At 40.5% G+C, this 13513-nt stretch overlaps 1 protein-coding gene across 9 annotated transcripts in view; it reads left to right on the top strand.

Annotated features, from left to right (window-relative positions):
- The window catches only part of camta1a (calmodulin binding transcription activator 1a), a 300932-nt gene extending 289416 nt beyond the window's left edge, over positions 1–11516 (top strand). For 4 of the 9 annotated variants that reach the window (XM_043225259.1, XM_043225261.1, XM_043225252.1 and 1 more), the window contains 12 exons: positions 144–334; positions 434–512; positions 609–963; positions 1534–2018; positions 2476–2654; positions 2767–3010; positions 3474–3545; positions 3750–3770; positions 4769–4968; positions 5189–5263; positions 5548–5601; positions 7078–11516. In XM_043225259.1, the coding sequence (XP_043081194.1) occupies positions 144–334; positions 434–512; positions 609–963; positions 1534–2018; positions 2476–2654; positions 2767–3010; positions 3474–3545; positions 3750–3770; positions 4769–4968; positions 5189–5263; positions 5548–5601; positions 7078–7141 (2019 nt within the window). In that variant the 3' untranslated portion in view covers positions 7142–11516. The remainder of the gene's footprint in view (positions 1–143; positions 335–433; positions 513–608; positions 964–1533; positions 2019–2475; positions 2655–2766; positions 3011–3473; positions 3546–3749; positions 3771–4768; positions 4969–5188; positions 5264–5547; positions 5602–7077) is intronic. The other 5 variants (XM_043225257.1, XM_043225253.1, XM_043225254.1 and 2 more) reach the window with 5 other exon arrangements.
- The last annotated feature ends 1997 nt before the right edge of the window (positions 11517–13513 follow it).

The raw sequence follows: 13513 nt of genomic DNA, 5'->3' as shown, positions 1-13513 counted from the left end.
TTCACAAATTTTATATTGCTGCAGCATTTCTACTTGTGACTTATAGCTTCCAGCATGAGTCATAATGATTATTGCAGAAAGCAGTGGATTGTGACACTTCATTGAGTTTGTGGAGATGTCAGGCTCTATGTTTTCTTCTGCAGTGTATCTCGGGACAAGCAGGAAGCTCTTTTGAGAGCCGTGTGGTTGTTGTTTGTGAGAAGATGATGAACAGGGCCTGCTGGGCCAAATCTAAACATTTGATTCACTCCAAGACCTTCCGGGGCATGACCTTGCTACACCTTGCTGCAGGCCAAGGTTACGCCACCCTTATCCAGACTCTCATCAAATGGCGGTAGGTTAAGAACATGTTAATCAGTCCACATCTATGTGTGTATATGTTTTATCTGACTTTGTGCTGACTATGAGAAATGGTATTTGTTGTCTTATCCAGCACAAAGCATGCAGACAGCATTGATCTGGAACTTGAGGTGGACCCTCTCAACGTGGACCATTTCTCTTGTACTCCACTGGTGTGTTCCTTTAGCAATTTAAAATAGCATTTGGCTAGTAAACAGTACCCTTTTTGCTTTTCCTACATCAATCTTTCTCTTATTTATTTGTTGTAGATGTGGGCTTGTGCACTGGGTCACCTAGAGGCAGCTGTGGTCTTGTACAAGTGGGATCGGAGAGCACTGGCCATCCCAGACTCACTAGGGCGCCTGCCCCTTTCCATCGCCCGCTCCCGTGGCCACACCAAGCTGGCAGAGTGTCTAGAGCAGCTCCAGAGAGAGGAGCAGCAGCAGCAGCAGACCCCGTCCTCTTTACCTCCAACCTCTAGCATGTCTTTCTCTCCCAACCCCGACATCCCCACCTCCAACAGCTGGATGGTCAGCTGGAGCAGTGACAGTATGGTGGCCCCCAGCGGACAGAACACTGGTACAGCCACTACTACTACAACCCCTTGCACCAACCAGAACCCTGGTGAGAACCTCTAAAGTAGTTAGCTAATCTACAAGCTTTAACAAAAAGTTGCTAAATATATGAAAACTATTTAAAGGGATAGTTCGCGCAAAACACAAAAAGGACTTTTGAAAAGAATGTGGGTAACAGTACATTATATACATTATAAATATATATTTACATCAGTAGTATAGAAAGAAAAATATGTATTTGAATTGGTTCATTTATGCACCATCTGAAAGAACTAATTTACTACAATGAATCAGACTTTCCAGCACTACTAGCTTACTAAGTTGTAAATGCTGCATGTTGAAAAACTGCTGCTTGCTGCTCATTACTGTAAAAGCTGCACTATTTGGAAAACAGATGAACTACTATTGCTTTACTAAAAAGATTATAGCATGATTTGCTTCCTTAATGTAATACCTTATTACATTCGCTTCAATGAGCAGTACTTGCTACACAATCTAATTCCAACAGTCTTATTTTTTTAGATTAACACTAATAGCACCTCAGAGACTGAGCAAATGTAATGGAAATATCATATCCATCCTCTGCTCTGAGTGCAACTCACTCTCTCTTTCTTCTCAGATTTGAGAAGACCGCGATCAGAGCCCTCCAGCTACTACAGCAACGAGTGCCAGCGGGACCTCCCCCTTGCCAAAAAACACAAACCCAACCCTGAGCTTGTGCAAGCACAGCTGGATAAGCCAATGTCAGTTCCCTTGAACATGGAGCAGCAGACACATAAACTGTCAACCAGCCCTAAGACCCTTCCTTCCACTCCGTCCAGCCCAGATAAGAGCGTCTCAGAGGAGGGTTTGGGGACAGTTGGAATCCCGCAAGCCAAGATGGCTTCTTACCGCGGAGGGCATAAATGGGCCACTAGAGAAGTGCTCAGGAAAGGGGGCATCAGTGGGGTAGGAAAGGAGAAGTTGGCCAGCCGGTTACGACAGCGTGGCGAATCCCTCAGCATGCTGGGAATGGTGGAGAGAGAAATGGTAGACACTGAGATACTTTCTTACAAGGAGGATCTAGAGAACCAGGACTGCCTCTCGCACATGGAGGACCTGCAGGTGAGAGAAGTGCACATAAACAAACCCTAAATGGCACTCGCTCACAGTCAGCCAGGCTCATTTACACCTGTACTGATACATTTGTCAGTAATAGACTCTGCAAACAAACACATCTACAAGCATAGAGAGGCCAAGGGAGATATAGCGCACCATCCGTCCTGCTGACATGTGAAATCAGTGCTAGAGAGCAGCAGTTGTGGCCCAGCTCTCTGTCCAGACCTTCGTCACCACATAATACACTTCTGCCATTGATTTTCTCCCATCGCCAGGAGTTAGTCCAGCCTCATTCATCTCTGTCACTCTATGGATATAGAGGGGCTGTACTAGCCTTTCCTCCAAAGTAAACACCCCAGCGCTTGATTGATCTGTTGGGTTAGCAAGTCTATGCATGCATTTTGTCACAACAGTAAGTCTGTGCTTGTTTAACACTGAATGCATGTATTTGTTCACTTCACAGGCGAATATGATGAGCCTGGCAGAACACATCATTGAGGCCACTCCAGAGCGTATCAAGCGGGAACATTTTCCAACCGTGGAGTCTGTTCCTTTGGACAACAGTGGGCTCACCAACACCATGAGCTGGCTCGCCAGTTACCTGGGAGACCTGGAACACCTGCCCAGCATCATCCACTTGAGGTTAGTGCATGTCATTACTTCAATCTACATATGTACTGATATGCAGTAACCAGGGGGAAATTAACTTTTTTGTATGTATTTTTTGTGTGTGTGTGTTTGTTTCTTTGAGCAGTCCCATATACATTGAACCCATGACCCCTCCTTCCAACCCTAGCCTGAGCCCGGGTAACTCACCCTTGCGTGAGGGCCAGTTTGAGAAGCCGACCTTGCCTGCTCCTTCCGAGTGGAGTGAGTTTCTCCGGGCCTCCAACAGCAAAGTGGAGAGAGAGCTAGCCCAGCTCACGCTGTCGGACCCCGAGCAGAGGGAGCTCTACGAAGCCGCACGGCTGGTGCAGACCGCTTTCCGAAAGTACAAGGTACAGGCCAGAGGCTCGGGTGCAACCCGCTTGTGTTGATGTGTGAATAGAGACAGGATGTAAACGTCTGTGCGCAGGTATTGGTAGGATCAAACACAGGACACCCTCTGTCTCCTTCCTGCTTTGTCCTTCCTTATGAGTTCATAAACACACAGGCACAGAGTAGTCAGTCCCCACAGCTTCAGCATGGGTAAGGTGGCTTAACCAGCGCATGGCCTGGCTTATTAAAAAGAGCGATTGTTGCCTCCTGTGGCTGCCTGTAATGAGTTTTCACAAAGACTCACCAGCTGGCCAGACTGGCGGCTCGTGCTCAGAGACGTCTGCTCTCTCAGCACCAGCTGCGGTTAAGCAAGAAGGGCGTCTTTTCTCTATCACTTTCATTGTGCTGTAAGTGAAGAGCCTAGTGGGCGTCCTGAACTGTTGCCCACTCCTCAGACCAACCTGTTACCCTCTCTCTTTGCAGGGACGCCCACTGCGCGAGCAACAGGAAGTAGCCACCACTGTCATTCAGCGCTGTTACAGGAAGTACAAGCAGGTAATCCTTTAAGATGCCCCGACATTGACTTTGCCAACCTTTGCTGGATGTCTGGTTAATACGTCAAGCTCCAGCAAACGCATTTGAGTCAATTATAATGCCTGCTCTAGTGGTAATTGTTGTTTAAAAGCTTTTGAAGAGCGCTTAGTGTAAGGACACACGGTTTCCCATTCATGACAAATCTATTTTTGTTTCCTTTGCAAGCTAACATGGATAGCCTTGAAGGTAAATTTTGGTTTAATTTGTTGATGCATTATTTAAAGAAGATTTTATCTTTATCTTATCTATTGATTTAACAGCAATGACCATTTGAACACTGTGTCATTTGCCTATTTTGACGGAAGTAGTTGCAAGGAATGCTCCATATACTGGGGACTAAAGAGACAGATCTCGCTAGAACAAGGGTACTCAGATTGTTTCTAGAGACAACCAGATGGCTGCAGTGTCCATTGGAAATCTGAGAGGGTACAAAATGCAAATAATCTATCACAGTAAACTATAAATTAGAAAACCGTTAATTGTCTGAAGCAATATTCATTGTAAGAAGCACTTTAAAAAACGGAACCTTTCAAACTTCATATGAATTGAATTGTTTTTTTTCAGGTTTATGCGTCTAATGTTACATAATAATTGGTTGAACTTAAAACAAAGTCAATATTTTCTAGATCATATTTTAGTCATTTGCATTGGCATCAATAGAGTAACTAAACAGAAGTCAATAATTTAATTTTGGAAACAATATGTTGTCCTTATATAAAGCTTTTTGTCTCACACAGCATATACAGCTCTTTATAAATAAAAATATATTGGGGTTTTTTTATATTTTTGGAAATGTTCCCTAAGGACAACATATATTTTAGCGCTTGTTGGCTTTAAAAAGTTTGCAAACACATCTTCTAGATGATAAGTAATTAGGTCTGGAAGAAAAAGTAAAATAGGCCCAAAATAAGAAATGTGCCACAGTTAAATAAGCCAAAATACACAACTGTATCCTAAAAATAAGATGTAAAATATTGCAACCTGCTACTGCCTATATTTATAAGCAACTCTGTGAAAAACCAAGCCTCAAGACACTTATACGTAGGATAATTTAGTGATGTTTACTTCTGACATCCCTTACTTGTGTCTCTAAACTTTGCAGTGTGTATGTGGCCAATGTGAGTTGAATAGGGAGCGATTACATTTTTGTCATTAATGTCTTTATTAATATGTTTATGTATTAGTATGCACTTTATAAGAAGATGACGCAGGCCGCCATCCTTATCCAGAGTAAGTTCCGCAGCTACCACGAGCAGAAGAAGTTCCAGCAGAGCCGGCGGGCGGCCGTGCTGATCCAGCAGTGCTACCGCAGCTACAGAGAGTTCGGCCGGCTGAGGCCTCACCGCAGAGCAGCCACCGCCACATTGGTCCAGCACAAACTCAGGTAGCACTCAATACACTGCCCTGTGATAAATCACTGCCTCGTAAATTCGGTCCAAATCTGATTGCAACTGGTGTTTGATCTTCTGTACTCAGCCAATAGCTCTTATGAATCAGTTCCAAGTGGCATACTGTTCTGAGCTTTGCCCTGCGAGATATTTTATTCATGCACTAGATGTAATGTACAAAATTAAATGGGTTTAAAAGCGACGTTTCTGTTTCAGAAGCAGTCTTCTCACAAAGAGGCAGGATCAGGCCGCCCGCAAGATCATGAGGTTCCTCCGCCGCTGCCGCCACAGGTATTCTCCAACCGCCACATCACCCCCTACTGACCATGCCATTCATCCGCAACCTGAAACGCTGCTGATACAAATACAAATGTGACACTTCCCATATTTTTGATTTTATTTTGTTATAACAAAACGTATTTTTTTATTGTCAAAAGTGTGATTCGTTAATCATGAATGGTTTAGTGAGAGGTGCTCCTCCCTTCCCTTGGCTCTTTTTCCTTCCCCTCCTTCTCCATCATGATATCTGCTGTGTGCTAATAGCTGTCTGGTGTTGTTTTGCTGTTAATGCAAAGCCCCTTGATGGACCATAGACTATTCAAGCGGGTGAGTGCAGCCTCAGCGATTCAGTATGTCTCCCTTTTTTTCTATCTCTCTCCCTCTCGCTCGTCACACGCACAAAAAGTACCCCTTCCCATCCCCTCTTGCTCCTTCTTGCCCTTCTTCATCACCACTGCTTGATGCCTGCTTGCATGACAGCTAGCAACTGGACGCACAGATGACTGAGATCAAGGGCAAATGATCAGCCTCAGGATATCGGTTGTGTCTTGTACACTAACCACTGAGACACTACATTAAACAAGCACCTTTTTCTCCTGTCTTGATTATTTACGTTTCCTTTACTTACTGTATTTGTAAAGAGGAAAAGATAAGATAGACGGAAGAACAGAAGGTTGTTTGGTATAAGCGATGTTGCATGAAGATGATAATGAGTCTTGCTCTTTGACCATGAGGCATGCTGGGAAATACATGACCTAGAGAAAACTGGCTGCCTCTCTGGTTCGTGTGTTTGGTTCTGACTAGTTCAGCTAAAGCCTGTTTTATTGCACATGCTGCAGTGGGAACTGACTGTCTATCTCTCTATGTCTCTGTAATTGTTTGGTAGTTAATATGATATCTGTATACAAAACAAAAATCAAAGCATTGTACAAAAGCTAAGTTGGTTGCATTACTTTGTGCAAAGGTCACCTGTATTCATGAGATGTTTGAGCAACATGTTTGAAAAGGAATTAGACAGAATAATCAGCAGGCAGCTTTAATTTCTTGTCAGAAGGGACGAGATGAGAAGGTTTTAACTGATTTTGTATTAAATGAAATGCAGACTATTTTAAGCTTTTTGTCCTATATATCTACTTAGTACAGAAACTTACGAGGTGAGGCAATGAAGAAATGGGGCAAATCAATGAAGAACTTGTGCATACAGCACGGGCCAAAAGAGGGTTCTTTTAAAGTAATTATATTATTGTAAAAATAATATAATTAAAAATATATATATATTAAATGATATATAAGTTTCATTTTTAAGTGTTTAACTGTTTACAAGAATAAGTTTAATGAGCACTAAATTAGCATATTAGAATGATGACTCAAAGATCACATAACACTGAAGACTAAAGGCTGGAACAGGAACAAATTACATTAAAAATTCTATTAAAATAGAAAACAAACTTTCCACATAAACCATCTAATAATGCAGTGTTCTATTTTGTTCAAAGGGATAATTTGCCCCAAAAATGTACATTTTGTTGTTGCTGCTGTATTACTTTTTTTTCCCTTGGAACACAAAAAGAGATGTTTAGAAGAAAGGCAAGGTTGTTATTTCTATACAATGTATGACAGGGACAGCCATTCAGGTTCATTGTATAGAAATGAACAGCTTGGACATTCTGCTGAAAATCTGCTATTGTGTTCTACACAAGAAAAAAAACGAGCCTTTTAACCAGGACTTGATCTGACCTTCTCTGCCTTCTGAGATAAATGCTAAAATGACTTGAGATGTGATATATTCGACCTACGTCGCTTAATATCTTCCTGTTGTTTTTCAGAGTGAGAGAATTGAGAAAGGCCAGGGAACATGAGAGCGTCCAGAAGAGCCCCCTCACAATGTGACATTACTCTCCAGACTCTTCCTTTCAGTTTTTCTGTTTCAACCAGAGACGTTTTACAAGAGGAAAAAAAATAGCAAGAACACTGCAACTCTTACTACTATTGTATGACTGATACTTCGGCTACTAAACAACTGCGTTTTTTCATATCTCTTTATTCCTTCTATGTTTCTTTTATGAAGGAAAGAGCCAACTGCTGTGGATCAAAAACTCTAAGGACGTTGTTTTAGGAGGAACAACATTTGCTTCATGGCATTTTTTGCACTTTTTAATGGATTGATTTGTCATTTTGGATGAGCATAAAAATGTTTTGTTTGAAAAAGGAAAAAAAGGATGGATGGAAGTCCTGCTCTTCAGTGACTTGTAAAGAGAAGATAAATAAAGCGAGGAAAATAGAGAGAAGATGACAAAATATGGAGTCGACACAGAAACATGGCCGGACCTGTTCCGAGTGTATTTTCAAAAGAAGTGTTTAGTGGGTAAAATTGTTACCAAAAATACTGAATAATTCATGAATAAGTTTTTGTACATGCTTTACTCTACAACCAGACAAATTCGTCAGAAACTTCTTCCAGTCTGTCCCTTACGCTCGCCAGTCCTCTCTTAGCTACAAGGGGACTGGGTTGCTAATGAATGTAAGAGGGAAACTAGCAGGCTTGGGGTGACGTGTCAAATGCTGATGTCGATCTGCTAACAAGATGTGTGAAAAACACAGGTATACATACAGTTTTAACCAACAGCTATTTTCGAATTGATGATGTTCTGCCAGTTCAAAGTTAGCGAGACATCGCTCCAGGCAGACCTTGTCTTATGCATGCTTGAAACTAGGCCGCAGTCTTTTCATTATTTTGTTTTAAACTCCATGCATGAATGTACTGGAGACACCAAATGCCATCACCTCTGCCCATCATTTACTATTGGCAAGTTCGTAAAGTTTTCTTTTGTTAATTCCATGTTAAACGGTCACTTTGTTCAGTTGAATCTCAACGTCAGAGGTTTTCTAAGCTCTTTAAAGGAAAATGACATGCATTGCCTTGATACCTTTGACATACTTTGAAGGGTCTCCACGCCTGGGGTTAGACAAATCCATATTTTTGACAATTGAGCGGTTCCTGTACATAAAGAGGGTTGCCGGTACGCAAAGTAAAACATTTATCTAAGCGGGATTGTATTTTAGAAATATATTATTTTACTCATTGAAAGGGATCAAAACAGATAAGCGTCAAAATCTGAATATTTGTATAGTTTTGTTTGAATGCCTAAGAAGTATGGTTGTAACGTTTGTACATAGTGTAAATACCTGGGATAAAGTCAAGCTACTGTATGTGCATGACAAAAATGAACAAAGATACAAAAAAAGAGTTCAAAAGCATTAGTGGCTATGCTCTGTAAAATTATTTCACTATAAGAGTATTTTATTTTACTTTGAATGTTCTTGAGAAGAACATTTTGCTAAAGCATGACTTTCCTGCAATTATGAAAAATACTGTATTTAAGAGGTAGGAGAAAGGCAAAATGATCATTAGGTTATGTTTACATCTGTTTGTTTGTTTTTTCTGGGCTACCAAGAATCTTTTTGCCAATGGTGCCAAGTAATGTGAATGCTACTGCTTAAAGGAAGTAAATCATTGCTGAACAGATAATCACCTGGTAAACGCGATCACATTCACTTGCATTCAGCAGCATTACCGTCAACACAGTCGGACAAGGATGATGGTGAATTCAGGAAGGATCTTTAAGTGTATCACATATCTAATATGGTTTCTTTGTACTGTACGGTTTTGTGTTTCATAAGTCTGGATACTTTTGTATTATGTCATTGAAATTATGTAAGGTGTGATTTTTTTTTTTTCTGTTATGAATGCAGGTAGTGGAGCTAACAGCAGCGTTATGCAGCTTTAAGTGTAACACTCTGATGGTCTAATTCAACACGATGTGCAAAAAAAAAAACCCCGTGTGAAGTAAAAAGCTGCCTGAAATCCACACTGCTCCACTGATTGAAAGATTGGGTTCCCTGTTATGCATTCAAACGGGATTCTTTTGGTGCTAAACGTTGGCGTCAAGGGCCAGATAGACCTCCAAAGATCAGTCCGTTTCGCCGGTGTTGCAGTGACGTTACTTTTAACAGCAGGTGTCGTTGTGGCTTTTGAAAAGAAGAAAGTATACGAAAGCGCTCTTGAAAATGAGTTCTAATGCACTAAAAATGTGTAGATTTCGGTTTCCCCCTCATGTCGAAATGCTTTTTGTCATGTTTTGCATTTGCGTCTCTGTTCAAGAGAATGATATGTAAATGTTTTCTTCAGAGTGCTTATGTTGGAAGTGCCTGATCATATTCTAAATCCAGCGAGCCGTGTCAGTCTGCATGTGAGGTTTGCGATGGACTGTCATTAGCGAGAAGTGAATTATAGACTGTCCGTTTTATTTTCTGTTTTGTCCATGCTTTATTTCATTTTAACGCACCAGGAATTTATGGCTTCGTCATAACTCACGTCCTCTATTGGAACTGCCAGATGAACCGGCGACGAGGACTGCAGATTCAGTCCGGCTGGTTCTTGCCTTGCATTCATCATTCCGGTAGCAGTTTAGGTTGTCAGCTGATGCACTGCGGTGGCAACTTGAGTCTTATTATGCTTGCATGGGTAACATAGATAACCGGGTGGCTGAAACAGCACCCAAAGCATGCTTATTTTTGTAGATTTGGTAGTCAGGTAGACTTGTCGAAGAAATACTGTTCTGTAAAGCAGCTGGTTTTATGGGTTGCAGAACTCGAAACAGACCGAGGGCTTTGAAACGTAACTTTACAAAACAAAAAGTCAAAACAGCTGGCAAATTGTCAGTACTACTCATATTTACAGGGGCAGCATGAATATTTTTTATTATTATTCAAATAGAATTTGGCTTCCTGTTTCGTTTTCGAATTCAGTTTCACTCCACTTTCCATTCACATTCCCATTGTTTTCAACTAGCTACTCCACCAACAAAAACAGGTTAAAAAAACGTGTGTACCTCATACGAAAACACGCGCCACAGAACTGTGTCCATATCCGCGTTAAAGTGTCCATGGCACTAGTGCAGTTGAAACCTCGGGTGTGAATCTGACGGGTTCACTTTTGTATCTTAACTCAGGTGCCAAACTGGAGAAAAGGAGGAAACAGAGCAGGTCACTTGAGCATTAGCTGCTGCTTATTGGGAAACGAGCCAGACTGTCCTGATCAAATTACTGTGATTCTGAACATGTCATGCTGTTCACCTTTTTTTAATCAACTATGTGAGCTGAGTTGGCGTACCCTAGGTTTGTCGAAAGCGCGGCACTGACTGGTGTTGTATAAGAGTGATTAAGCCCGTTGCAATGGAGCAGGTCTACGAATGCTTGTGTAAATACGCATGGATGTTTTGGTTCAATGCAGCTTCTCTGGATCCTTTAGTCACTGTATAAACACACTGCCGTGGATATACTGTATCACAATAATGAAAAAGTGCTGCTCAGATCGATTCATTTACATCATCATCATCACTTTATTCTAGTCGTAGATAGACATTTCCAGACATTTAAAAGAATAGCTGTAGTTTATAAACACCAGACAGTAACCTCATCTGGTCGCATACGGGTTCATTTTGACGATTCTGCTTTAGCTTTAACGGTATCACAGCTCAGCCCACAGAAGATACCTCATCAGTTTTGTTTGTCGCATCAACAACTTCGAACAGAGACTGCCTTTCCTGCGCATTCATTCTTTAGACACGGGAGAACAGGGCCCTAGGAAACATCCCACCACTCATGGACACAGAGCAATAAGCAATTCCTGAAGTGGAGACCTGTAGACCTAACGGAGACAGCGATCTGTTGGACACACGTAGCTGACTTACTCTTATGCAAATGCCAGTATTGTGAGATTAGAATGCAGTAGTTTAAGGACAGTGCTTATATGACACCCTTCATGGAGCTGCACGTTTTCATCCCTTTCAAACCCAGAAAATAGCGGCCCTGCCTTTATTACAAGCTACACTTGGGGCTCTCTACACTTTGCATGTTAAACTAGTGTTAGATCTACTTTTCCTCTCCTCTCTAGCTGTCTTTCTCTGTGTCTTTCCCGATTATGTAGCCCTCTCCTTTCCTGATGACCCCGATTTGTTTTTTTTTGGTTTTAGTTTCTTCTTTTCTAAATGTCTTTTATTTTTCTTCCTTCCCCCTGGTTTGAGCAATTTATTTTTGTAATTGTGCATGTTAAAGAGTCACTGAATCGATGGATATGTTAAAAAAGAGAATTCAGCTGCTGAAGCCATGCAAAATGTTTTGAATTGCCCTTAAAATATGAAAGATGTTTTCTGAATGCTTTATATTCTCTCTGCTGTAAAATAATAAAAGGGGAAAAACTTAAGAGAGGCCTGCTTTTCGAGTCCTTTTAGTGTTGTTGTTTTTAACTAAACGAAATGTTTGTATTTCAGTTTGAATTGTTTTGTTGGCTCAGTCGGGCCATCTGTTGGTCGCTGCAGGCCACTGCATCCTGTCATATGTAAAGATTATTTGACAGTTTTAGGTCCAAATGATGATATTCAAGTTTAATGTCACACAGTAAATTAACTTTCTTATTGGTTGTCCTCAGACTATTCAAATTCAGTGATTAAAGTGCATGATGGGAATAATAGTTTATGAGAACAGGAAATGACTGCTGTGTGTGCATTTGTGCTTGTGCTGAAGTGGCATTTTTTGCTTTATTATTGACAATAGAACAGGGGACAGTGATGGGGTCAGTTACTGGCAGGGTTTATGGGCCAGGTAACTGCCCTCTAGACTCTAAACACGTGGTTATTAGTCAGACTCCTCTAAGGATATAAATTGTGAAGACAATACTTTAACCTCAGTGTAGCGCTGTGTTCTGCACAACAACCATCACCTGGGAATTGCTGGAGGCTGTTCAGGTAAGGAACAAAGTGTCATTTTTGACAGTTTTGTTTAATTTACTGTATTTCAGTTTTAATTAGCTTGTTTGTGCTAATTATAATATCATTTCATAATGTTTTGTAGAAAGAAAATACTTCTGTATGTACACATAATTCATGTAATATTAAAAAAAAAAACAGATCATTATATAAACAACTGAGAATGTTTATTTTTTTAAATTTGTATGTGTATAAAATATTTATATTGTCACATGTTATATTGTAATTTGTGCGTGCATTAGATATAATTGTGTGCAGGGGGCATGTACTTGTATAAGATATACAGTAATACAATATACAGTGTATTAAGTATATTTGTATTAATTAAAATGTCAATGTTTTTACATTTTTATTGTAAAATGTATTTTAAACAATATGTGTTACACTATTAAAATTAGGAACTTATACTATTTAATGTAATACGCATTTGTTTAATGTCTAAAAGCTAATACATTAGCTATTTATCATGTAATTTATTTAGGAAATTAAGTGTTTTAAAACCTAATTTACTTGCGCATCCATATGACTGCATACTGTATTCTGCCTTACAGATATAATGAGGGGGATGTTTGGCATGTACGTCAGTCTTTTGCTGCTGTGTGTCTTGTGGAGTGATAGTCAGCCTGTACACACCGCTGCTCACACTGTCAAAGAGGTAAAGATGCTTTTAGTGTCATGTAGTCATAAAAATGAGAAATTGCTCATTCAGCTGTTTGTGTTTATGTGTGTGTGTGTGTGTGTGCTGTTAGATGATAGAGCTCCTGAGAGCAATGACTCCAGTAAATGAGCAGGAGGGACAGGACACAGAGCTGATGGACTCTCCTGAGGTTCTGTGGCCTGATACTGAGGATCTGGAGAAGAGAGACCTGCCACGTCTTGGAGTAGCAATACACAGAGCCTTACCCTCAAGAGTCCTCAGCAGGTAAATCAAACAAGCACTGATCTGTTGTTCTTTTAAAACAGCAGCAGCATTATTTTTATGGCCATAAAAACATTTTGGACTCCCCAAAGTATTTTAAGAGAACTGTGTGTTGTTGTTTGTTTGTGTGTGTGTGTGTGTGTGTGTGTGTGTGTGTGTGTGTGTGTGTGTGTGTGTGTGTGTGTGTGTGTGTGCGTAGTGAATATTTTAATATAAAAAGGAATCTTCTTCACTATTAAGAACATTTTATGCAATGGAAAGTTTTCTGGAAATGGAAAGCACCTCGAGATAGCAAGTGTCATTCCGGTGAAAACCGATGGATATATGAACATCCATACTTATACCTGAAACAGAAAACTAATAAATACCGTAATATTCCCTTCTCACGTAGGAAACTGCGGGCTTTCACAAAGAAGCTTTTATTTGACGAAGTAAAGATGAAAGATGCATCATAAGGCCAGCAGGGGTCACTCATACTTCATGAAATAAATAACAGACATTTAATTTGCCGATATA

Source organism: Puntigrus tetrazona, chromosome 23, assembly GCF_018831695.1.
Source record: "Puntigrus tetrazona isolate hp1 chromosome 23, ASM1883169v1, whole genome shotgun sequence".
Classification (NCBI taxonomy): domain Eukaryota; kingdom Metazoa; phylum Chordata; class Actinopteri; order Cypriniformes; family Cyprinidae; genus Puntigrus; species Puntigrus tetrazona.
This window is presented reverse-complemented; position numbering and strand designations above follow the sequence as displayed.